The following is a 27,906-nucleotide window of genomic DNA, read 5'->3' as shown; positions in this document are numbered from 1 at the left end:
TACCTGGATGGATGAAAGCTCTCTCAATCTTCAATATCCCCAGTTTATCTCGAGATGAGGACATCTCGATTCTTCTAAGGGGGAGAGAATGTAATATTTCCGCGCACTGCGTACCGTAAATATTAACTTCCCGCACGCCGTGTAAACCCTGTGCAAGGTTATCCCCTACATCGTATTATTGAGAGCATAATCCATACCGTGCACGCTCAAAAATGAGGCCTCCACATTGTAAATAAGAGGCTGAGGTTGAAAACCGTAAAAGCCGCGAGGGAACACCCTTTTTCTTGAAGGGGCAATTTGGAGATTTTTAGGCAAAAAATTTTTAATTAATATCCCTTCCCCCAGCCGATGCATGGCTGGAGGAGAGGGAGTGTGGGGAGGAATGGCCAAGGAGGAGTGAGTCGGATTGCATGAGGAGGAGTCCTCCACGTGTGTGGAGGCCCTCTTCCCCCCCCCCCAAGGCCTATAAAAACCCCCCCTCCCAAGGGAGAAGGAGGGAGGACGGGCTGTGAGAAGGTGGAGAGGTCGCCGTGTTGAAGGAGGTCGCCGTGGAGAGGAGGTCGTCATGCAGGAAGCCGCCGCGCTGCCGCCCCAATCCGCCAGTCGCCAGCCGCCATAGCCGCCACCACGTCCCGCCAGGCCACCTCAGTCCGCCGCTGCCCGCTGGATTACGACTCCCCCCCCCCTTGACATCGCTGCAGAAGCTCAGAAGCTTCTTAAGAAGCTTCTAAGGGGGGGGCTTCCTTAACCCCCCTTCCCACTACATCCCCCAAAGGTCTATTCATACCCCCGGACCCTTGAAGAGGAGAGGGTGAAGCTCATAAAGACCTCCCATAAGCCGTTTCCACGAGCTTTCCGGGATCTTAAAATCCATACCCTATAAAGGGGTATTCCTACATAAGGGAGAAGTAAACATATTTTGAGACTACTTGCCAAGACTCGGAGGAAATTTTGAGAGCCATAAAGGGGTAAGGACAAAACCCGGATCCCAAATCCTCTACATCTACGATGGCCCCAAAAAGATCACAAGGTGCGACTGCGGGAGGTTCATCTCCGAGCATACAAGTGGATATCTCCCCGAGCCCACAAGTCCAGGTTCTTTCAAGTTTATTTTCGCTTAAAGAAATGATTAGGTGCGCTTAGTTCCATAGGGAAGAATGCATTTTACGCTTATTTTTAATGCATGTGGCAGTGGTAAAAAGACATTTGATAAAGTATCTCTTGAAACGTTAGGCAAGGTTGAAGTATGTCATGAATTCGAAACGGGTTGCCCGCCTTAAGAGACTAGCTGCATGATGCTATTTTGGTACATTATCAAAGTAATGAGTCTAAACATATATTACTTAGGCAAAGAAATGGAATTTATAAGTGCATTTTTTTCTTCTTAGACACGGTAGGAATAAGTATGTGCCGCATGTTAGGCAACATCCTCCTCGTAATGATTTCATGAGGAAAAGTTAACACCCATAAGATATTATCCGAAAAGAAATAGAAGAGAGTACGGAAATGATCTTATGGGCTTGCAAGTGGCATGTAAAATGGAATAAATTATCACTAGCTGTAGTTTTGTATGAACTTCATTGTAGCTAGGAGAACGTTGCGTATTGCATAGTCATCATGCAAAAATGTCATTCATTAGGAGCCGCATTTAGGAGTCAAAGCATAAGATTCTAAGTATAGACAATAAGGTTGTAGGCATGACTATTTGATGTAAGTCCTAGTAGGACCTAGGAAAGTTAGTGTCCAGGTTATCAGGCATTTTTACCTTACCAAGGAAGGATAGGATTATTGTGAACCATGTGACGCGTAGAAGCAGTGAATCGCATGTTTACACGTATTGGTGTAATTGTAACTATTAATCTCCACTAGATCTAGTTTATTACCTTTAGGAAAGGTTCATCCGTGACGCAAGACAAGTATATTGAGTTGACTAAGTCACCTAAACCACAAGGATTCTTATGGACATGGTTGGGTCGATATGATAGGTATCTCAAGTGCTAACTAGGGTTTAGTGCAATAAGAATTCGACCTAGTTTTACACTGGTTGCCAAGTCAAAATCCGCAAACCCAAAGATCTTACACACATTCACGAGATGTCGAATCAATTGGATGCTCATGCATAAAATGATCTAAGGTTTTATCCTAAGGATCATTCGTTCAAATGATGAAACTCCGACTGGGTTGGAAATTCCTAGGACCGTGGACCAATATAATTAGGAATGGGTTGGGTAAGAAGACACCCTAAACCCTGCTACTCGCCTGAAGTTAATTCCGTAACCTGAATACGCCATTCAATGGGTGAAATGATCCCGTGGAATAGATACAACACATGTACAAAAAGTTGCAACATCGCATAGACTTGAGATTTGTCCACGAGAGAGTTTTGTCATCTCTTGGTAATGATGTTGGCAAGTTATTGCGCTAAGTTAACCTACAAAAGGATGAGTAATCATCCTGTTACATCACCTTTCCTGGGAAATAGTTGCTAAGGAAAAGGAAAGTTAGGTATTTGCCTGGAAGCAATTGACCAATCAATAGATTGAAGCGACATGGTCGCTGGAATCTACCATAACAAAACCTAAAGTATTGGTAGGGTATGACCCTAACCCAAGAATGATGGGAATCTTGCCAAGTTGCAATTGATTCCGGATCGAATGCGGGTTGCATTCGGAGAAAAGGAGTCACTCCTTAACAGTTTGCCAGCTAAACGACCATTGGAATTGATTGTGCTTGTAACAGTTTAGAAAGCACTGTTTGCATTGTTTGCTCAATGAACTAAAGGATGAAAAGATATCTAAATACTTCAGGTTGAAGCCCTGAAGGGAGAGGCAGCTTCAGTTACCCTCGATTGCCTACCTGACCCTAACCAAGGGGGTTGTTAACCGCGCCGGGAACGTGGACCGAACCCACCGTGAGAGGTCTCTCCGTTGAGTTCTACTTGGAGCAGGAGGACGCTTGGGTGCCAGAGGGGGCTCTGGCCGTAAATCCCTCGCCTTCCGGGCCCTGCACAAGAGGCTAACGTGACTCGGGATTGGATCTCGAGGCCCACATACTAGTCTACGGGCGGAAACTTGGATTAGTGATCCCTGGTGGATTACTGGATAGCCTTCGGGCGGATTATGAATACGCCTACGGGCGGAACTCCTTGTATTTCAAAGATAAAAGGATAAAATGATAACAAAGAAGTTGTTTGGCATTGTTTTTCTTTATGTCCTGTGATAAGATTACGTGAAGGAACCAGTGCATAACAGGGTTAATCAAAGAAGCTATTTGTTGTATGTCAAACTAATGTGGTAGGTAATTACATAACTAAAACAAACCGAGGAAAGTGCGGAGGATGGACCATGGGTCCGTCCTATGGATGGGTGGTCCCGGTTAGCCGGGAACTTTTCTCAAAGTCTTCAACGAACAGAGGATGATCGTCATCACCGAAACAAGTAACGAGAACGATGACTTAGAATTAACTATTACCCAATTCACGTTGTTTTAGGGGAACCGAATGGGACTATGCCTTATGGCAGAGAGGTCGAGCCTTGCATCCCTCTCGTTTCCCATTCTCCTTGAACCAAGTGCAGCGTGAATCCGCTTTGGACCTGGCGTTTCTGCGTAAAGTAGTTCGCTCGGGTCTGACGCTAGTTGTTGCTAGCTAATGACCAAACAGGGAAACCCAAATTCAGGTCGATCCTAAGTGGGAACGGCCAGGATACTTCCGCTACGTGGCAGACGCGGGAGGACCTAGATCACAAGTCCCGTAACATTCCATGGGAGTGCCGGGCGGAGCTTTCTAGACATCCTTCCCGATGGACTGCTAAGACGTGTCCGGAATGATTCTAGGGGACACGTTACAGCAATATCATCAACAACTTTAACTTTTGTGACAATGAGGTAACAAGTGTAGGCATTCTATATCCATGAATGATTTCAAAATATGCTTTCCGTGTAGCTATATGTGGGGTGTTATTGTATGTAAACTGAAGTAGATGCAAGTGTGTATCCCATATTTGTGGTTTTGAAATTGTGTATGCACGCAAAAGATCCAAGATTATATTGTTTATAGCTTCTGTTTGCCCATTTATTTCAAGATGAAATGCATAGGAAAAATCAATCTTTGTATCTAAATTAGTAAACAAAGTAGTCCAAAAATTATTGCAGAATCTAGAATCACGATCACAAATAATAACTTTTGGCAAACCATGGTTAGTGAAGACGATTTTCAAAAACAATTGAGCAGCTTGAGATGCAGTTAATGTTTTCTTGCATGGAATGAAATATGCTTGTTTGCTAAACCGATCTACATATTATGATTAGCTTGAGTGTTAGGCAAACCAGTAATAAAATCCATTGAAATATGTTCCCATGGTCGTTTTGGAATTGGTAAAGACATTAACAAACCATATTTCTTACCATGGTGTTGCTTAACTCTTTGACAAATTAAACATTCAAATACAAAGTTAAAAACATCATATTCCATCTGTGGCCAATAAAAATCTTCAATCAATGTACGTGAAGTGGAAATAGTACCTCTATAGCCTTGATATGGGGAACAATGAATTTCGTACAATACAAATTATCTAAATGAAATAGTTACACATAACCTTTTCTCATAAAACATAAATCTATCATCATAAAACAATGAATCAATTGAAATCCATTTATTTGCAATTAATTTATTCCAATCAGCTTGAAAACTGGGGTCTTGATCATAGGTATCTTTCATAGGAATTAGGGAATCAAAAGATATCACAGAAATGTTATGAATAGTTGGTCTTCTACTCAAGGCATCTGCAACAACATTTTCTTTTCCAAGTTGATATTAGATAAGTGGATGAAAACTTTGAATAAAATCAGCCCATTTAGTATGACTGTTAGAGATTTGTGGCTGACTAAGGAGATGTTTGATACTTTGTTGGTCAGTTTTGATCATGAATTCAGATCCCATTAAATAGTGTTTCCATTGTCATAAAGCTTGTACTACTGCTAGCAATTCCTTATCATAGGTAGAATACTTAAGTTCAGAGGGTTTAAGTTTTCAACTAGAGTAGGCTATGGGATATAAATCTTGCATAAGGATAGCTCCTATTCTAGATCCACTAGTATCACTGACTACTAGGAAGAATGGTCTATTAAAGTCAGGTAGTTGCAAGAGCATGTGTTAAGGCATATTTCAGTAAATCAAAAGACTTTTGCTGATTTTCAGACCAATGATACACAATAGCTTTCTTTAATAATTTTGTCAAAGGTAAAGCAAGCAACAAAAAATTTCTGACAATTTTTTTGTAAAAGCTTGCAAGACCTAAGAAAGAACATAGTTCATACCCATTTTTAGGTATTGGCCATTCAAAATTGCTTTCTATCTTTTTAGGATCAACTTTAATACCTTTAGATGAAACAATATGTCCTAAATATTCAATGTGGATTTGGAAAATTTTACTCTTTTCAGGATTAGTATATAATTAATTCTCTTTCAATAATTTAAAAACCAGCGATAAATGTTTATAATGCTCGTTCTCATTTTTACTGAAAACCAATATGTCATCAAAGAAAACATTGACACAATGCTGATGCTTCAAAAATATGTGATTCATCATACGACTGAATGTGGTTGGTGCATTAGTTAGACCAAAAGGCATAACAAGGAATTCATAATGTCCAAATTGAGTCCTAAATGCAGTTTTGAAATATATCGGATGTGTCCATTCGTACTTGATGGTATCCAGATTTAAAATCTATTTTGCTAAATATTGTAGCTTCTTATAGTTTATCCATGAGGTCATCTATCCTAGAGATCGGATATCTGTTCTTAATAGTGATCTTATTTAGGGCACAATAATCAATGCACATCCTATAGGTGTTATTTTTCTTCTTAACTAATAGGACAGGTGCACCAAAAGGAGAACTATTGGGCCTAATGAGTCCTCGGGTTAACAATTCTTCAACTTGGTTTTGAATTTCTTTCTGTTCAATTTGATTATGTCAATAAGGTACTTTACGTGGCGGTTGAGAACCTAGAATTAAGTCTATTTTATGACCTTCAGGATGTGTAAGTGGTAAGCCATGTGGTAAATCAGCAGCAAAACAATCTTTAAATTGTGAAAGAAATTGTGTGTGCCTAGGATGCATCTGATTTTTCTTAACTTCAATTTCATTCACCCATATTAAGTAGGATTTTCTACCTTTTCTTAATGCACGTTTAGCCTATGTATAACTAAGCAATGGAAATTTATCAAGGGTATGCATACCGTGCAATTTGATTTGTTTTCCATTAGAATAAATCTTCATTGAATTCGTGGAGTAATCTATATCGGGATTATATTGATGACGCCAATGCATTCCTAAGATAATGTCACTAGATTGCAAAGGCACAACTAAGAAATTTCTACGCTCGACATAATCACCAATTTTAATTTCTAAGTCATGCACTTCTCGTGTTCCATTGTATCTAGTGTGCATAAGAATGCAACTTCGATGCGATGATGAGTCGAAATAGTATGTAAATTCAATTCTTTGACCAATTTTGCAGAAATAAAATCGTGTGTGCTCCCATCATCATGTAAAACAATCTTTTCTCTACCATGCACAAGGCATTTCATCGTTAATAAAGAATGGGGATTTGGCATACATGGTAAAGTATCTGAAGTAGTACTGATATCGTCATCGTCGTCTGTGAAATCTGACATTTCTTCATGGTCTTCATCTTCAGTCACTACCAAGTAATTAATACGAACAGTTGGCTTTTTGGATTGACAATTCACCGCTAGATGTCCAAATTAATGGCACTTATAGCAAACTATGGATTTAGCTTTGGAAACATTATTGGTAATATCGAAAAGTTTACGAATGTTGGGATTTGGCTGGAAAGATGGCTTAGGATTTGGATTTGTGTTTGTTGGTAAAACAGGGGGTCATGTCCAAGATTTACAGAATGAAGATGGAACAAAGCGGTTTTTATTGAATCTTCGAAAGTTAGAATTGAATTGCTTTGTACCGAAGTTACCGTTATTTGGGAATTGTTGTTGTCGCTTCTCTCATCCTCGAATTTTGTCTTCAGCATCATGGGCTAAGGAAATCGCATCCTCGAGAGTCGTTGGCTTGAACATGTTCACTTCCGCATAAAAGTGACGAAGCAAACCAAACATAAACTTGCACTTATGGGTCACCTCAAGTACATCTTCGAGCATTTGAAGTTGCAATAAGGCATTCCAGAAATGCTCAGTATATTGTGAAATAGACTCGTGATCTCTTTGTTGCAGAAGATCCCACTATTTGATTGCTTTTTCGTGGATTTGACGTGGAAGAAAACTTTGTAAAATTTTATTTTGAAAAGTCTCCCAAGTAGTAGGACAGTCGATGCTTTTGCGGACAATAGTCCACCATAGCGATGTTATGTCCACTAATTGATTAGTGACACACTTGAGTTTGTCTTTTTCGGCATACTGTTCTTCATGGAAATAATCATCAAACTGAATGATAAAAGCGAGAATAGTCTTTCCATCACATAACCCATTAAAAGTACAGAATTTGAAATTTATTTTACTTATCTTAGCTTCTTTTCGGATAGACTGTGCTTCGAGTGTCCCATCGATCGTGTGTCATATAACATCTTTAGGTTGCAATCCATCTTGATTGGCAGTAGATTGTTGAAGAGTGGTCAATTGAGCTTGCAAAGTTTGACGTACTCTTCGTTCCTCCTTGAAGTTGCATCATAATTAGGTCTAATTTTCGCTCCATCATTGGTTTCGGTAAATCACCTTTGGCCATAAAATCTTCCATATTTTTATTGGTCATCCTGCAAAATTTCAAATGACCTCACACACTCGAAATCTTGTTAGTGGGATGAGTATAGCTCAAAGTCGGGTTTACAAGGCTTGCTCTCTTTTTTTTTTAAATGGCTTTTAGCGATATTACTTCTTTATGGATACAGAAGTTGCTGAAATCCTTCTTTGACGAATACTTTGCCCATGAAGACTGCATATAGCAATCTACTTGCTGGAAATTATCTCTGTCAGAGCTGAGGTGTGAACAGAGGCTTGCAGGGAGGTGTAAAATTGATTCGGGAGTATGACAATATGAACAGCCACTATGTAGGAGATTTTTAATAAAACTTCTAAGCTTTAACTAAGCTTAGTATCAAGCTTTTGAACTTAAAGCTTATACAAGTCGTCAGCAAATGGTTGGGACGAGAGGACATTGGCGCCGCTTTCGACGCCGTTCAAAATGTGCTACCACCGCAGATCATCAAATCGTGGAGCTTAAGCTTTTTATAAAACTTATTAAACTTTATAATCTCCAAACTAATGAAAATTGGCTTATCTTCTTCTCTAAGAAAAACATCTTGATGAAGGAGCTTGGGAAGTGATCCTCCACTGTCAAAGACTAGTCCTTCGCGATCCAACAGCACAGCGTGGGATTCTTCACCGCCAGGAACATGTTGGTATTAACGAATTGTCGCGAGACTGACTGTAGAGCCCATTCATTCTATGAGCTTCAGCTTCGCATGAGATGGTAAGCGATTGGAAGCCCTTGATCTCAACTTCACTCTAATACCACTAGTACGCAAATCGGATGTTGTATACGTACATAGCGAGCATCGAAAGGTCCCCAAGAACAAAGAACTCTACTTTAAGCTCAAAAATAAAGAGAATAGACTTACATGACATGAGGCAAAAAGACCAATTGGGTACAATCTCCCTCCATGCCTTGTGTGAGTGCTCCACAAAGCATGTATTTATTATTTTATTTATCTCAAAGCTCAAAAATAGCCCAATTTTACAATTAGCATACTTTAGATTTTGTGTTTGCTTTTGTCCAAATAAAGAATAAAGCGGTTGGGTGGCCCGAAAGTCGAGCAGTGCCTAAATACAATGTTTAATAATGACTATTTAAACCATGCACACATGCACATACAAAATAATAGATATATATCAAGCACTTCAATAAATAAGCGCGCCTAAATAAATATTAGCGCCACACCTTTAATGATAAGACATGCGCCCATCAAAAATGATAATTTCTTCTAAATTACCTGAACACACGCTATCGCCCAGTGCTTCCCAATGCCACCATTGCCTGCTCTATACATCAACTGACGCATTCACAATTGTTAGAAAATAGAAAAATTAAATCGACAAAAGTGAATACCTAGCAGTCTTCAGCTACAAAATAAATAAATAGGTCTGAACTCTATCCTAACCTTAATTTAATACGAGTGCGCACTCTAAACTCATAAACGTCCATTAATTTAAATATTTATTTTATGAAATCACCCGCTATGGAATCACCCACTCACATTAAATTAACATGAGGCCCGAAAAGGATAGGTGTCCCCGTCAGCTTTTTGCACAAAGAATCCACCTTGTGTACGAGCCCCGTTAAATAAATATAGTTTTACGAAATCCACTGCAAAACCTCATAGAATTTACCGTGGAATATGCCTCCTAACATCATGTCATCCCAAACCTCTACACATGGTGATGCCTCCTAAAATCATCGAAACCTTAGTGGACACTTTGTGTGTTAGCATGTATTTTGTAGCCTCGAGACCACTCCTTTGCATTTTGTAGTTTGTATACACTATCACTCCCTTTGTGATGCCTGGACCATTGCTCTCTAATATGAAAATATGAGCCCTTGATTGTATTCATTTTCCACATTTTGTTAATTTTATTTCTCTAAATTTTTGGTTTATTCCTTTGTCTCAAACCTTATATTGTATCTAAATTTAAATTCTCTGAATTTTTAGATTTTTCTTTTGTCTCAAATATTGTTTTATTTTTAAATTAATTTCATGGATGTGGAATTCAATGTCTACTGCTTTGTCTCTCATGTGACTCGCACATCGTCAAGGAAACAAGTTAGATTTTCCCACTCTACAAAGGCAAAAGAAAATTTAGATAAAATGTACATTAGTGAGGTTATGGCACATGCAATGGATATGATACATGCATAGCATGTAATGCATGGCAATGCTTGCAAAAGTGGTCAAAATACTATACATGTTGAAAATGAAATGGTGGATGATGTGGTTGATCATGATAGAGGTGGCATTCATGTAGAGATAGATTTAGACTTAAACCGTGAGAACCATGCAACCCTTGATGTATGGGATTGTGGCAATGAGGGCCGCGATGTTGCAGAATCATTTCATGATAGCCAATTCACTAATGTTGTGCATGATCATTGCAATGAAGGCAAGCTTGTTGAAATTATATTGCATAATGGGCAGGACCATGCCAAAAAAGGGATGCATTGTCAAAATGTTACAGCCATTGATGATGTGCACCATAGTGGCAATGAAGGCATGCACGTTGAAAATGTATTGCATGATGGGTAGGACAATGGTGGAAAAGAGATGCACGATACTCAAAGTGAAGGTATGCTTGTTGAAAATACATTGCATGATGGGTGGGACTATGGCAAAAAAGAGATACATGATTGTCAAAATATCGCATCCACTGATGATGTGCAAGATAGTCGCGATGAAGGCATACGTGTTGAGAATTTAGTGCATGAAGGGTAGGATCATGGCATGAAATTGATGCATGATATCATCAATGAAGGTATACCTACTAAAAATATATCACATGATGAGCAAGTTCATGGGCAAAAAGGGATGCCTGATTGTCAAGATGCCATAGCCTCACTGATGATGTGCAAATAGTCACAATGACGGCATGCCCACCAAGACTTTATCTCATGATGGGAAGAACCATGGAATAAAAGGGATGCATGATTGTCAATATGTTATTGTAACATAGTTGTTGTCATTGCATGGTTCGAATGCTCCAAATTTCATTGTTGGTTGTCATGTGAGTATGCATATTGAGCAAGATCCTAGCAAACAATGAGGGCACGAATTCTATACAAAACACCGATGGAGTGGATTCTTTTCTATCCCATGGTTTGAAAAGTCTACATGCTATTAAAGATGAAGGTGGTTATAGCCATGGCTCGCACGAACCATAAGATGAGGGCAACCAACATGCAAAGTCAAGTGTACTATATTCTTGGGATGGCCTAGCGGAGTTTTAGAAAGTGATTGCTAAGCATGCCAACTGCAAAACGGTACACAAGGAGACAAGCATGGCAAGAAAGAGTCCATAGAAGATGAGCTGGTGGACCCTCTAAACTCTATTGTTTGTATGAGTATCAAATTCGTATGGCACAAGCCATGGGAGGTCCCTAAGAGCCCTAACTTTGAAACTAGATATGCTTTGATAGTGGATCTAAATGGTATACTTTTTGTGAAAGTGGATGAAATGAAAGCATGTTGACATGGTAGAAAATTTCTTAGATTCAAGATGGTCAATGTCTCATCAAGGCATCACATAAGTCTTGCTATCAAAAGGGATGCACAATTTTTTTTGGATTCGTAATTTAAAAGGTTCAATGTATTTGTGGCAATACCCATGCTAACTTGTTGGGAAAGATTTATTGAGGTGTACTCTCAAGAGGATTGTATGCTTGAGGAAAGGTTTGACATTAAGCAACCACCGAAAAGAACGTCATTATTATATAAGGTCCTACAAACATTTTGGGATGACTAGCCTAAATACACACCTACAAACACAATGCTCATAAATGATAGTGAGTACAAGTGAACAAACAATCCTTTTGGAACTTTAGTAGTGTGAAAAGGATTGAAAACCAAAAATCATAAGAGATTGCAAACTACCTAACAAGGGATATGTATCACTGGTTGTGCAATTGGCTACAGATCAGTTAAAGTATGCAACATCCCATGCATTTCTGTGTCCTTATGATAGGGAGAGTGCCAACATGATACAAAGGTGGCACAAAGAATATCCTAAAAATGAAACAAAAGAGCTGAACAATGATTGATATGTACACAAAATTCAGCCCCTTTTTTGTTATGTATTTGCGCGCATATACTGATATCATGAAATGAAAGAGAATAGCTAGACAACGCATGATCTTTACATAGAATTTAGCTCCTTTTTTGTGTTATGTATTTTCTCATATATACTAGTATCATGCAACTTTGCCTACTTTTTTCTAGCACCTGGGCTCATATCACATAAAGTTTCCATTAGCAAACGTGTCAAGCAAATACAATTGTACGTATAAATTAATGAAAATAAGAGTTGTTGCACAAAGTTGTGTTTCACTAGAGGTCCATTAATGAAAATGAGAGCTATTGGCATTTTGAGAACACACACCTTTGTCCAACATCATGTATTAGTGACTACGTTAAATTGCTTTATATATGTGAGTAGACATCTTGTAGCACTTCATCTTTGCATCAATCAATTCCATTGGAAGCTTGATAATGCATGTATATCAAAGCTTCTTCATGTCAATCCATCAACCTAAAAGAGACATCGTCCACTTGGTATTACCAATGCCCTCTAATCACATAATTATTTGTAGCAATCTCATTTCCCTAGTTGTCTATCATTGCATTAGGGATATTCTTCTTTGGTGAGATGCACTTCAATACATAAAAATCTAGGACTTCCTCATTGTTCTTCTCTACAACAACTAAAAAGTTCTCTCTACTCTCCCAAGCATTAGAAAGGATGTCATGGTGTCTTTCATATAATGGCTCATCACCATCCCCAAAGTCAACCTCACGGTCTTCGAGCAAGGGCTCACATCATATATCCATGCTTTAACATACAACCTATTTGTGCATCATCTCTACTTGCTTTCCATACAAGCACCACAAAAGCATGTCTAATTTCTTATTCTTAGTTTCGTGCTACTTGAACAACCACAAACAACATGCAAGGACACTACATTGGAATAGGTTTACAATCCCATGATTTAGTTCTAACAATCTCATCAAGTTTTACTTCCCAAATTACTCTATTCACATGGTCTTTATTAGCAATGCACACACCATTTGGCCTGGCCTTTATGTGTTGTCTCAAAAAGCTTACAACATTGGCAACACATTACAGCTTTTCTTCATCCTATTTAAGCTATCCATGAATCAATGTCATTTTCATAACTACACACCATGCCCATTATGTTCTCATTTCCCATATCCAAATCCAAAAAAGTGGTGTGTCATGGTTAGACTTGTCATTCATTTGTACCTAGACACAAAATAAATGATCTCTTTGCTTTGAATTGAGATGTGGCCCCCTCCAACCAGACCTAGTGCTCTTTGAATTGCTAGCCTTGCTCCTTCATCAACCATGATGTAGCATAAAGCAATGTTGAATAAAGAATGCATTGTGGGTCCTATCATTCAAGATCAAGAAATGAAGAGTCTTTTGAACTATATCAACCCTTCTAAAGTACATAATAAGAACTAAATTTGTAACTTGGCTAAAGTGCCAATGCATCAACTATATCTCACTCCATTCTTGGAAAGTGTAATTCTCTACAAAGTCTATGTGACAAACACAACCACCTCCTCATTGAATGTCTCCACACACAATTTGAACCAATTTTCCTACCACTTGTGATAGTGACATTGTGAATAATAAACTTTTACAAGTGCATTCTTGACACCATTATCAATTGATTGTAGCTCTTCCACTTAAAACTAAGAATTTTTCTCCTTTTTTTTTCCTTCTTATCAACCCCAACATCAAGATCTTCAAATATTTTAGTTGTGACACATTTTAATTCTTTTTTCACCTCACGTGGATAGCATGGTAGATTTCGTATGCCACATTCCGAACATTTGCCTTACAAACACTTCCGTGCATGGTAAGCAAAGTTTTTAGCATAGGCACAAAGGAAACTCTCCCATGCTTAGGTAGCATTGAGCTAAATTTGAGTGTTTGCACTACAAGTACTAGCCTCACCAGATTTGCAAATTTGACAACTGCAATAGCATTATCACCCATGCAAACCTATCTATGGCTAGCATAGCTTGCTAAAAGCATCTCTCAAGAATAAAATTTGGACATGTTGAATGCAACAACATGTATTTTTATCATTCAACTTGCACACAAAATAGGGCTTCAACTTTTCAAAACTCATATGTTATATAAGGACCTTTGGATGTTCCCTTTTAAATTATATAAAAACTCCACCTACAAGGAAAATGATGAAAATTTTGTGTAGCAACTTCAAACTAGATACTAATGTCAATGATACGATGTACTTTGACATCAAATTTTGCTATATCATGATCATGCATGATGCTACTTTTGCAATATGCTTATCCTAGTGATTTGTCAACTTAAAATTAGCAAATGTACCTAGGAAGTACATTCCCTATTAGACCCATGCAGATCCTAAATCAGTGACTATATAGGTGCCACCTAGTCAATTCTCAATGTGTTTTGGTGACCTAAGCATCCCCTAACTGACTAGGTTCCTAAAATAAGCTTCCCTTGGCTAGCTATTGACAAAGCGTCCCTTGACTAACTAGATAGTTCCTAAATCATAGTTCCTAACCCAAGTATTTCATGACTACCTGCTAACAAAGCATCCCCTGACTAACTAGGAAATAAGCACCCCTGATTTAAGAATCTCCTGGACTAACTAGATAGTTCCCGAACCAAGCATTCCTTGACCAACTATGTAGTTCCCATTCCTTGCCTAAAGCATCCCTTGACTAATTAGGTAGTACCTTAAGCAAATACCCCCTGACTAACTAGGTTCATGATACAAACTTCCCTTGATTATCTACTACAAAGCATCCCCTAACGAACTATGTAGTTCTTGAAACATTGTTCTTGACCTAATTATCCCCTAACTAGCTACTATAAAGCATCCCCTAGCTAACTAAGTAGTTCATGAAACATAGTTCCTCACCTAAGCATCCCCTAACTAGTTACAGACAAAGCATCCCCCAACTAACTAGGTAGTTTCTAAAATAAGCACCCCTGACCTAAGAATCTCTCGACGTATGCAATGTAGGGACACTTCTAGCAAGTCAATGATTTGGAGGGATGTGTCTCTATCATACGCAGAGGTGGAGAGACAACCACTTGCTATCTTATACTTGTTGATGCATCAAGCAAGATTCAATTGGCTCAAGGGTGTACTTGTACAACCTTAGCACCTACTCTCCATCTCAGAGTGGTTGTAGATAGGTAGTCAATAGTTCCTCCCCTAAGCCTTGTTATGATGATCGTATGTTAAGTGTGTATGTGTTCTAGATGAGTGCCCAAGGGTGCTAGTGCGCTCACAAACTTGTAAGTTCTCTATGTGTTGTGTGCAATGCCCTATGTGTGTACCATGTGTCTTTATTTATGGGACGAGGCTTGTGGCTTACTGTAGTGTGGTGAGTAACTAGCTAACATGGCTACCTAATGATGCAACTAACCATGTAGCTATTGGTCACTAATCTACACTTCTTCTCACACCAACTACATGAGTATGAAATGCAAATTGTGCATATGAATTATGTGATGTGTGGTTGTATGTGTGTGTGGGACCAACATAGTGCATTAAATGATGTGAGCAATTGTGTGATGTATTATGTTGTGATGTTTATGTGTTATGTGGCCTACACGACAAAGAGTTCGGTGATCCTATGGAAGGTAGTGTTGTGATATTGAAACCTCATGTGATGGAGTGACTATGTGGTTTACCTAAGGACTCTTTTGATAGGTCTTACACGTGATAAATTCAAGGTTTATTTAGTGATCTAAGACCATCATCAATAAGAGTATATGTACCTCTACGATTGATTCCGTCTTTGTCCCACCAATTGAACCAAAACATTGGGTTGTTTTCTCAATGATGGGATATTGGTGGAAACTCTTATTGATTCGAGTCTCAACTATGGCAGATATGCTATCTCTCATCTAGTAGCAATTCTCTTTCACTATCTGATCTAGCATTCATCAATCCACAAAGAATATAAATGCGAGATTAGATGGAAGGTATAAAGAGCTTACCCAGTCACCTATCATGTTGTAGTCTTTGCTCTTCAATGGCTCACAAATAGCTCCATGATTCAAGTGTGCAACGCTTCTCAATCCTCTACTTCACAACTCCAACTTGATCCATGTGCTCCAATCTATTATGAAGAAAGAAAATAGCATAAGCAATGGAGAAGAGCTTCTCCAATGCTCTCTCTCTCTCTCTCTCTCTCTCTCTCTCTCTCTCTCTCTCTCTCTCTCTCTTTTTGCTTAATGACTAGGATAGAGACAAGAAGAACTCTGAAGTCAACACACAAGAATGAGCTCCTCTGTTCACTTTTAGTTTTTATACAATAGGTTCTGAGTTTGGGTTTTAAGCTTATCTTATCAATACAATGTTATCAAGTGTTCTTACCTATAAATGGTAAAGCAAATCAAGCACTTCACTTAATGCAAACTCTACAAGAGATATATGTGAATGTCATATAGACATGAAATTTTGGTACTTAGCATTTGATTAAGTGTTAATCGAATGTGCAAATGTGAGGTGTACATGTGATGTACAAGCTAGTTATTTGGCAATGACAAACCAAAGACCCTTAGAAGTCAATGGATATCAAAAGCAAAAGCTATAATAATATATATTAGTCAAGTGCTAAGTTATGATCGGCGACACATTTTGGTCTAGATCGTTTTATTAGCCACTAATATCGATAGTCATGCTAAGAACTATACATTAATTAATCAATGTCAATTCAAGGACTAACAAATGCTCAAGATCGCTTTTATGACAAAGTTGCCTAGCTAGTTTAATTGTTGGCTTGGCACTATTAATTTCTAAGAGTTCATAATTAAATTAATCAAGTTATTTGAGATAAAATTGTTGAAAAATACATTTAAAAGACTCACTTAACAAAACTTGCCCATGCAAATGCAAGAAAGATTATAAAAGGGTGATGGAGCCTCATTCTAGCATTGTGGAGGTTAGAAGAGTTGCTGCTGCAACAACCAACCACTAGTCATCAACCCAACCATTGGAGGCAAGTGACAACCCCTACATATTGTCTATAGACATGTGACAACAATTTTAGGACCCATAAGGACAAGTAACTACATGTAGGACTCTCTACTCATTGTTTTCACAACCAATACACAACTTCCCTCAAGATATCTCAACTGAATTCAATCCTAGGAGAATGCAATTGAAAAACTTCTATTGCTAAACCCTAATTACAACATAAATTAAGATTATCCATCCACCCCAAGAATAGTGTTTAATATTCAAAGCCTAAGACTTGAAATTCAACAATTAAAATTTAGAAATTGCAAACAATTTGAAATGACCAACCAACATTCGAATTTGGGGCTAATTTTGACATCCAAGGAGCAAAATTGAAGGTCAATCCCTAAGTAAACCAAGGGGCATTTATTCTGAAGACTTACTGGTTGCTATGGATAGCAAGAAGCATTGAAGATTGAAGATCATTGCTAAATCTTAGTGTAGTTCGATCTTTTCCAATACAAGGGATACTAATTTTGGGACCAATCCAATGTTCAATGTCCAAGATTAGGTGATAACATTTGCATTTTTAATTTATGTGAACTTTATGATTGCTGCTTAATCAAGTTATCTACCACCATATCCGAGAAGGCAGGCTAGTTTCAGTGGATCTCTAAGTAATTGAGTAATGAGAGCAAATCTATTTCTATTTTCCTAAACAAAGAACATTCATACAGTCTGCACTCAACACTCCAAACCTAAGCAATCAGAAGTAATCCACATACATATCCACTGTTAAATAACATATTGTATAAAACATTTGTTATTGTCTTACACAATGCTATTTTTGGTCCTCATATACAGTTGTGTCATTAGAATCAAACAAAAAATGACATTGTATAAAACATCAGTCTTACTGGCCATCATCCTGAGGTAGCCAAAACCAATTTGTCATTCAGGCAAGTTTACCCGTTAATTACACTGCCCGTGACAACAGGTTCTCAGAGCACAAACCACACATTAAATAGACATTTTGACAATATGAATGCGTACACGGAGCTTGACATCACACTTCAGATGAGATAAATAGATATCCAAACGATTAGTAAAGCAATGCGACAGAAGAACATTTGAAAAAATACTTGATAATATTAGATTTTGAATTCTCCCGAACCAATGTGTGGTTTCCCTAGAGACCTATGTACAGCAGGATTCCCTGCATATTGTACAGCAATTGTCAGTTAAAAACTTCACGAAGAACTCCTGACATTACTAGATTCAGATGCAACGCCTTGCTTTTGGCTGACATCAAGGGCAGCTGAAGGTGGCCCAGCTTCTGGCAAGTACTTCAATGTACTTTTGCTGATTCCTGCGACTGTGAAGTACTTCATAGGCTAACCAGTAGTACGCACTCCCCCAGCCCAACAGGACGCAAAATTGTGCTGAAACTGCTGCCTTGAATGATGGAAGAACATATTCACATAAGAAGCCTTGAGCAGCTTAAGGCAAGCTTCTATCCATCATGATTTCACTTTCCCTGTGTGTTGCAGTGATTGCTGCAACTGCATCAAAATCCTGTACAATATGGTCATGAGGCTGAAAGTGGGTATCATGCTCCCATCTATTCCCAAGCACTTCCCAGCCCATTGGATGACTCTGTTGCATATTTACACACGGAGGTTGAATGGATGGAGGAAGTTCAATGAATGGTAGCACATTATCATCCCTGACTTGGCCAGGATACGTAGACCCTATCATATGGGGACTTGCTAAAGATCCATTCTGGGTATAGACAAGCTCTGCCCTCCCTGAAGATGAATACAAGTCCCCAGGCCCTCCAAAGCAGCTTGGAGGGCTAAAATCTAAGCCTAAAACACATGGATCTTGATCATCCCGACCTGCATAATCATACTCTTGACCAACAAAAGGAAATTCTGTGTTCTCAATGCCCCCTTCTTTCTTTGAACGTTTCCACCTTTTTGTAGAAGAAGTAGCATCATCCTCAAAATCCTCTTCATCTTTGTCAGTGTGTAAATAAACCCAAAGTTTCCTATCTCCGTCAAACCTAACACAAGGATCTCGCTCATAATGCAAACGATCAAGAGCTCCACTCACCACCTGATTCAATTGGGCATCTGAGACATCTTCTACAATATATTGTGAATCTCGTATGAGGGCACAGACATCTGCCCTAGTTCCAATGCTACCTGGAAGCCTGGCAGCAGCATCCCGAACAAGGCAGAGTATTGTTACATGAGGGGGGCGATCAGACTTCAACATAAAGTGATCCCTTGCCTTGGAAGTAGGCTTGCCTCCTATCCGTCTCAAAGGTGCCACAGCAGACTTGCGTCCATCAACGGAAGTGTAAGAGAAGGCCCTGTCAGGCACTGAGTACCGAAGAGCCTCTTCTCTTCGGAAATACGCTCTCATCTCTTCTGAAGTGGGGTTGATTGTTATAAGGCTTTTCTGTGCCCTAAGTTCTCGAAATCTTTCTTTCTCATCAAGAATTGGAGTCAATGGGGGTGGTGGAAGAGACAGCTGGCCGAGCCGTTGAAGGATTTCTTGTTCATGCTTCAACCAGTTACCAAAAACTTCCTGCAGCTTGTACAGCATTTTCTGAGGAACTGCCCATGCCTCAGCTGAAACTTGCACTTCGGTGGTATCACCATTAACACAGACTGAAGGCAAAGGGCCAATCCACGACCAGCCCCTAGCTTCCTTTTCATAAGTTACAAAGGGTTTCCAACCTTTCATAACAGGCTGTGTAGTTTTCGATGACAACACCTTTAAAACACCACGAACAAGACCATGTAAAGGTTCCTGTGTCTCAAGTATCCTAGGATCTCCCGGATTTTGTTGGACCCTCAGAACAATAACCTGAAGTGGAACAGCAGGTAGCCCACACCTCCTATCTTCTGGCTCTTTGACAATATCACCATCTTCACATTGCAACGATTGGCCATTAGACTGAAAAAAACTTGATTCAGGGGACATCAGAAAAGCCCCATCATTGCCGGCATTCTCTGAAATCATACTCTCCATGTGCAGAGGTTGTAATGTGTTAGCCTGCTCACCAGTGCAAGCAATCAAAGACATCCTTACCGAAGAAAGAAGATGAATAACTGAGAAGGGGAAGCTCAAAGCGACAGGAGGGACTGGGGGAGATGTGGACTTTTTTGCCACTTTTGACCGAATGGTATCAGGAGTAGGCTCTCCATCTGCTGTACGCAATTGAGGCTGTAACCCATTCTCAGTTGAACTTACCCTTTTTTTCCTCCTCTTGACTGGCTTCTCAGAAGTTCCGTCAACAGCAAGTTCATCTCTACTGTTGATTACTGCATCCATCATGCCACTGTCTCCACCAGCATACAAATCATCACTACATTCGGTTCTTGCAAGCGAGGGCGGTTTACTTTCTTCAGTTGATACTTGCTCTTTGACCTTCGTTCTTCTTTTGGTGCTTTTTTTCAATTCATCCACCATTGAACTCTCTACAAAATAGGAGTCTTTCTGAATCTCTTCAACATCTATTAGCGGATGTTCAATAATGTCAAGACCATTCTCCATTGGATCATCTAGAGAGAACCCTTCAACAAGATCAAGCTCTTCCTTTGCTATATCGGATGTAATATCATTTGTGTTTATGTCTTTTTTGCGCTTCCTGTTACTTCCAAACACTATGTCCCTTGTTTCCTCAGTATCAAGACCCTGCTCTCCCTCATCTCCAGCATGAAGAGCTTGCTGCTCCATATTTCCAGTATGGAGACCTTCCTCAAACTTGTCTCTGGAGTGAAAGACCTGCAATTGTTTATCTGCTACATCCTTTGGCTTTTTTTCTGCATCTTTTGGTTTCTTTTCTGCTCTAGTTTTAGAACTAACTGGCAGAGCTTCGACTGTGAGTGCTGCAGGTGCATACATGTCTGGAAAATTCTTGACCTTTTCTGATGCCATAAAATCTTCTTCTACAGATGGAAACGACACAGGAAACTCAGCTGTTTCTGTCTGGCTCACAACAGAGAAAAGCACCTGTGGTGAGCCTGCATCTGCCTTTGTGTGACCAGTATTAGGAAGCCTTCTCAAAACTCCAGTGGGCAGTGCTTTTTTCACTTTCCCAGCTGCCTTTTCAAACACGATCTTTGTATTCAGGTCAGGTTTGACTTTTTTTTTCAGCTTCCTGTCCATCTTAATCACTTCAGCTCCCTTCAAATCAACATCAGCCATTGCAGACCCTCTTGCTGGTTTTGAAACAAAGCTGGAAGCCTTTGCCATTTCAATGGATTTCTGCACCTTTGCCTTCCTGTTAAGAAGGCTCTGCACACGAGAAGTTCGGAATGTCCCCACTCCTTTGCGGAGGGATCCATCAGAAAATCGGGAAGCCTTCTTCAGTTTATGAGAATTCCAAATCTCCATCTTATCCTCCATGCTGGCATCAGGATAACTCTGCCACAGGCCTTCCATCTCTAAGCAGTGATTCACCATCCGGTTGTGATATTGTCTCACGTGATGATAATGCTCTTTCCTCTGCAGGCATCTTAGGACTTCCTGGTACCTCACTGCTTGGGGATGACAGAGGCCAGCTTTCAGAAGCTCATGCAAATCTGCCATAGGGCTACTAAAATGAAAAGTGTTCCCACTGAACAGCTCCTTCAAGGTGTGCCTGTATGCCTTTTCATCCAGATTGGGGAGAAGCCCCACGAGGTTCTCCCTATCTTCCTCGGTAAGAACAAAATTCCATGTCTCTAGAGACAAAATGCTCTTCAAATCAGGCAAATCAAAAAGCCCAAGGGGGACAGAGCACACATTCTCTCCTACCTGGCAGACTTCCGAATCTGCATCCGCAGGTGTATCACTATCGGTCGAATCATCAGAGGGTGCGACGCCCTTCTCTGCTAATCTGATGCTCTGTCCCCGGGAAGGCTGCACAGAGGAGCTCGGGTGCTTATTGACGCGAACCCCACCGCGGACAATAGCCATGTCAGAGGAGCAGTCCCCCTTGTCCTCCTCCCCCCACGTCCTCCTCCTCCTCCTGCTGCGGCTGCTGATGTTGATGCTCCTTCCTCTTCTTCTTCGACCAGGATCTGTAAGAAAGGCAGGCGATGGCGGACGCTCATGCGGGATAAGGGAAAAGGAAACAGGGGAGATGGGTAAAGGGGCGCTGAACAGGCGAGGGGTGGGGGGAAATCTACACAGGTAAAATTAGGGTTTGTAAAAAGGGCCAGGTGGGTGCATAGAAAAAGATGCCGGCCGATGCGAGGAACAGGGGATGAGAAGGAAGAGGAGAAGAAAAGGAGCTGCGGCCATGACTACGATCAGAGAAAGAAGAGTTAGGGTAAGGAGGGGGGGTCGGGGCGAGGGCAGCACAAGAGGGGATGATGGGAGCATAGTAGTAGTGGGACGTTTTGTTTGTGGTGGTCTTGTTGTTGTTGTTGATGGTAATGCCATGGTGTGTGGGTGTGTGTGGGTGTCTGTGTGTGATTGTATGGGGCGCGTGTGTGTGTGTTGTGCGAGATCTAATCAAAAAGAGGAAGAAGACGAAGTCTAGCACAAACAATAGCACACTTTTATTAACTAACCCCTTTCACAATAGCACACCTTTTCAGCCCCTTTCACACTCAAACCCCCCCCCCCCCCCCCCAAAACCCTTGAGCAAAAACAATAACAACAAAGGGCTTTCCTATATTGCCCCACCACTTGATGCCGACCTCGTACACCACGCACGCACGTGATGTACTCATCATGCGCATGATGATGAACAAGTTTTAAGAAAATATATTGAGGGATATTAGGCACATGTGTGCTCATCTCTCTCGTGTAATGCATAAGGGTAAAAGCCAATGGCATAACTGCTAAGCATCTCGCTACCTCATAATCCCATCTAAAATGAGTGATTTCTCGTCCATTACCAAGCTACAAACAGGGTGGTTCAAGCACTTTCCACATCAACAAAGTGTCACAGAATGCCTCACATGTCACTCATGTGCGTGGAGTTTTAGTAAACCATTAGCGTAGTCATGTCCCCTGGAATATGATGTAGACGTCAATAGACCATTAAACATAGTCATGCCCCTCGGCAAAGGGAATGCTTCAGTAAACCATCGATTGCAAATATGTCCCCCTAATGAGGACTAGTAAGTAAACCATCAAATGCAATCATGTCCCTCCTAATGAAGAGAAAATGGGTGTACAATCCCTAATGCCACTTTGTAATGAAGATCTGAACTAGCCTTCATTATGGAAGAGAAACCACAACCACTTGTCCATTCAACCATGGTACTCAAATTGCAGTCTGCCAAAGTTGTAACTAGTAATGTGGCTAAGCCAAAGACATGATGGAGATTTGGAGCCAAGCTGCACTCTTGCTAGAGATGACATTGGGCCTAGGTTGGCAATAACCAATAGGTTTAAGTGATCTATCAAGTTTATGCTTTTCTATCATTATGGTGATGATTAAGCTACTAACTGCTATTATGTGCTAGCTAAGCTATTACTTGAGCTGAACACAACTTCAAGGAGAAAGAATGAACCAAATCGAAAAGAAATAAAGACAATGATAGATGGGCAGGTTGATGTCAACAATACATTGATCAAAATAGGTATAGCTAGATTCCTCACATCTAGATATAATAGAGCAAAACTTCTACTTCATACCTTTCTCATACGATTAAAAATGGACTCACATCAAATACAAATCAATCTCAATGAAAGTCTCCTTAGTAGTTTACTTTGTATTGTCTAATTTTCCAAAGCAAACTTTAGTGATATACATTATGTAACATGTCAAATGTACACAGTTTCATTTGCATTTGACATAAAAGATGATAATAGTTCTATTTATTTCCATCTTATGTGCTATGGTGGACATTCCATTTTTAATGTATGTAGGTTGACTAATTGTCCTAAAAGTTGCTAACATAGACCAATAGATCTAAGCTTTCTATGTCATACCTTGATTTGCCATAAAATAGAACTAGCATTCTAGCCACTTCATGCAAAGCTGCCACAAAGCGACAATCAAAGTTGTCATGCAACCATATGGCAACTTTGCTCAACAATCGATTTCTCCTCTTTTTCCTCTCTGTTGTTAATTTTTTTCTTCTCTTTCTCTCTCCCTCTCCCCCTAATTCCCTTTGTCTAAAAATTTCTCTCTTTCTCTCTCTACCTTTTTTAGTTTATTCTCTCTCTCTCTCTTATTTTCTTCTCCTCTCTCCTCTCTTTTCCTTCTCTCTCTCCTCTTTTTACCTTTTTTTCTCATTCTTCTCTCTCTCTCTCTCTCTCTCTCTCTCTCTCTCTCTCTCTCTCTCTCTCTCGTCATCCTCTCTTTAAAAAAAATTTCTCTATCTTTTAAATTTTATATTTCGTTTATCTATAATTGTCTCTCTGTGTGTTCATATTCTCTCTCTCCCCCTCTTCTTCTCCCTCTCTCCTCTCTTTTCCTTCTCTCTCTCCTCTTTTTTCATTTTTCTCTCTCTTAAAATTTATATTTCCTATATAATTCTCTCTCTATTCTTCCCCTCTCTCTTTCTCTCTCCTCTCTCTCCCTTCCCCCCTCTCTCTCAATGTATATAAATTTTATCTTTTCTCTCTCTATGTTCATATTCTCTCTCTTATTATTATTATTATTATTCTTCTTCTTCTCTCTCTCTCTCTCTCTCTCTCTCTCTCTCTCTCTCTCTCTCTCTCTCTCTCTCTCTCTCTCTCTTAAATTGTATTTCCTCTCTTTATAAGTCTCTTTCTCTCTCTTCCCCCTCTCTCTTCTCTTCTTTTTTTCTTCTTTTTTGGTATCTTTCTCTCGATTTTTCGTTCTCTCTCTCTCTCTCTTGTCATTTTTCTTTTCCTCTCTTTCTCTCTCTCAAGTTTTTTTCTCTCGCTCGCTTTTTCTCTTTTCTCTCTTCTCCCCTCTCCTCTATTTCCTCTTTCTCTCAAATTATATATATATATCTCTCTCTCAAGTCAAAAGCTATGTCAAAAAAGATTTAATTTTTAAAAAATTTCTCTTTCATCTTTTTTCCCCTCTCTCTCTCTTTCTTTTCCTCTTTTATCATCATCGTCATCATCATCATCTTCTTCTTCTTCTTCTTCTCTCTCTCTCTCTCTCTCTCAATTATTCTCTCTCTTCATACTCTCTTGATTTTCTCTCTCTTACTCTTTTAAATTTTATCTTTCCTTTCTCCATAATTCTCTCTCTCTCTCTCTCTCTCTCTCTCTCTCTCTCTCTCAAAGTGCATGAAAATTTATGTCAAAAAAAAATTAAAAAGTTTTAAAAATTTTAATGAAATAAAAATTTTAAAAATATTTAATTAAAATAAGAAGAAAAATAGAAAAAATGGGAGAAATTTTTAAATTAAAAAGTTTAATCTAACTGAGAGAGAGTGAGTGAGAAACTTTTGATTTAAAAAGGAGGGAAAGATACGTTTGAATTAAAAAAGGCAGAGGGAAGAGAGAGAGAGAGAGAGCCTACACACGTGAGAGAGGGGGGGTTGATTAAAAAGGGGAGGGGAAAGAGAGGGGGAGAGATTACATGTGTGAAAGAGGGGGTTTTAATAAAAAATGGAAGGTTTGGAAAGGGGGTAGGTTCGAGAAGCCCTCTGAAGGTTTGGGGCTTCCCAAAACTAGAACCAAAATAATATATGTAGTATAGATAATGCATCAAAGCTTCCCATTGAAGCCTCTTTTAACCTAATACAATAAGTTCCTAAGTTGGGGCCAAAGCATAAAAGGTAAATGATTACATCAACATTGACATTGTTCAAGGTTTGTCTTTGAAAGGCTTTCATGTATTGCTTGTCAATGCTACACTCGCATTTAATATGCTACACTTTGATGGTTGTTAGCCCAACTTATGATGAGTGAGTCAAAACGTATACATTTGATTTGCTCATATCTTTCCATTCGACATTTTTGTGACCTTGGATGTTATACTTTTGCCATTTGGTAGGTACCCAAGTAGTTCAATGGCTACTCTCCACCTTTATCTTAGCATGGAGGTGGTAGTTATTTCCCAATCATTACTCTTCGAAAGTAGATCTAGTATAGAACAACATCATTTGGTTTTCCTCCCAATAGCTATATTTTAATTATATATGTGTTATGGTGTTGGAATTGCTTTGGAAAATAGAGCTAGTGAGGGAAACCTCACATGCTTCTCCTCCTAATAGCTATATTTGGGTTACATACATGTTTTTGCATTAGGATCTAACATAGAGTTAGCTTTCAATCCTTTTCCTAGAGCTTCAATTAGACTAGATATTGGTGTATCTTTTTTGTGAGATGAATAGTGTTATGCCTTTCACCGCTTGTTGATTTTACATTATGTTGCTTAGAACAGAGTTTAATCATAGTCTTGGTTTCCTGTATTAGACTCAGTCTTCATCACTTTTCTTCCCTAGATCATAGATTGCCTTGCATACTATACTCACAACCAATTGTGAGCTAGATCTCCACCCAAACATAGCCTCCATATACATCTCATCCTACATTTCTTTCATCCCACCCTAGTTTGCATTTGGGCTCACCTAAGTTTGGGATTTCTAACCTTCCCTTGTAGGAAAGTAAGTTCTCATAAATAGTAAATTTATATCATATAATGATCCTTGCACTTGAAAATTGAGATATTAGTTTTAAACACATGAAAATGAGTCAATGCTAGCAAATGCCTAAATATACACACCCTTATGGCTCAGTATGGACCTAAAAGCTTAAGGATGAGGCAAAAGCCTAAATATAGCTTTTCTCACTCTCTCCACAAGTCTATAGGCATGAAAGTATGAAGTTGGATCCCCCCTAACATGTGTGTGTGTGTGTGTGATTTGGTTATCGATAGCTATGGCCATAGGTGAGCCATCTACATCTTACTACTATATTATATTGGTTGTAGGTTTGAAAAGCCCCAAACCTCCAAAGGGCTTCCTAAACCTATCACTTTTTCCAAACCTCCCTTTTTCAATTAAAAACCCCCTCCCTTCCCCTCTCTCTCACGTGCAATCACTCCTTTTCTCTTCCCCTCCCATGTTTAATTAAAAGCCCCTTCCTCGCCCCCCCTCCTCCTCTCTCTCATTGTAGAGCCTAGGCGCTCTCTCTCTCTCTCTCTCTCTCTCTCTCTCAAATTGAAACCTCCTCCCCTCTCTCTCACGTACAATCTCTCTCTTTATTTTTCCCCTCCCCTTTTTAATTAAATTCCTCCCCTCTCTCTCATGTGTAGGGCCTAGGTTTCTCTCTCTCTCTCTCTTTCTCTCTCTCTCAATTAGATTAAACTTTTTAATTTAAATTTTTCTTTTAATTAAAAATTTAAAAATATTTTTGTAATTTAAAGTTTTTAAGATCTTTTTGTAATTTAAAGTTTTTAAGATAGTTTTTCACACACTTTGAGAGAGAGAGAGAGAGAGAGAGAGAGAGAGAGAGAGAGAGAGAGAGAGGAGAAGAAGAAGAAGAAGGCTAAAAAAAGAAGAAGAAGAAAGAGAAAAAATATGGAGAAAGGGGGAAAGAGGAAAGAGAGAAGTCTTTTTTAAATTAAACATTTTTCTTCTCCCTTCCCCCTCTCTCTCTCTCTCATATGTAGGGCCTAGGTTTTCTCTCTCTCTCTCTCTCTCTCTCTCTCTCTCTCTCTCTCTCTCTCTCTCTCTCTCTGTGTTTTCCTTTTCCTTTAAGTAAATCAGATTTCTTTTTAAATCAAAAGTTCCTCTCTTTGTCTCAGATAGATTAAACTTTTTAATTTAAAATTTCCTTTTAATGAAACTTTTTTAATCATTTTTTAATTTAAAGTTTTTTGGAAATAGTTTTTCATACACTTTGAGAAGAAGAAGAAGGATTAAAAAAAGAAGAAGAAAGAGAAAAATATTGAGAGGGGGGAAGAGAAAAGAGAATAGTTTTTTTTAAATCAAATCTTTTTTTATATAGTTTTCGACTTAGAGAGAGACAGAGAGGAAATACATAGTTTGAAAGAGAGTAAATAGAGCGAGAGAAAGGAAAAGAGAGGAAAGAGAAAAATAGAGAGAGAAGAAAAAATATATAGAGAGAAGAAAACTTGAAGAGAAAGAGAGAGAAAAAGAAAAGTAAGGAGAGAGAGAGAGAGAAAAAAAGAAACAGAGAGAAAGAGAATTATAGAGTGAGAAAATATAC

At 39.2% G+C, this 27,906-nt stretch overlaps 1 protein-coding gene across 1 annotated transcript; it reads right to left on the bottom strand.

Moving 5' to 3' along the window:
• Positions 1 to 17,918: 17,918 nt before the first annotated feature.
• On the bottom strand, positions 17,919 to 22,304 carry LOC148038008 (uncharacterized). Its single transcript, XM_087667872.1, has one exon. It carries the CDS (start codon positions 21,763 to 21,765, stop codon positions 18,292 to 18,294), a length of 3,474 nt encoding a protein of 1,157 aa, XP_087523998.1. The 5' UTR covers positions 21,766 to 22,304; the 3' UTR covers positions 17,919 to 18,291.
• Positions 22,305 to 27,906: the final 5,602 nt, after the last annotated feature.

Source organism: Lygodium microphyllum, chromosome 3, assembly GCF_053477565.2.
Source record: "Lygodium microphyllum isolate KBCC chromosome 3, Lygodium_microphyllum_v1.1.10, whole genome shotgun sequence".
Classification (NCBI taxonomy): Eukaryota; Viridiplantae; Streptophyta; class Polypodiopsida; order Schizaeales; family Lygodiaceae; genus Lygodium; species Lygodium microphyllum.
Note: the sequence above shows the minus strand (reverse complement) of the source record. Positions and strands in the feature narration are given on the sequence as shown.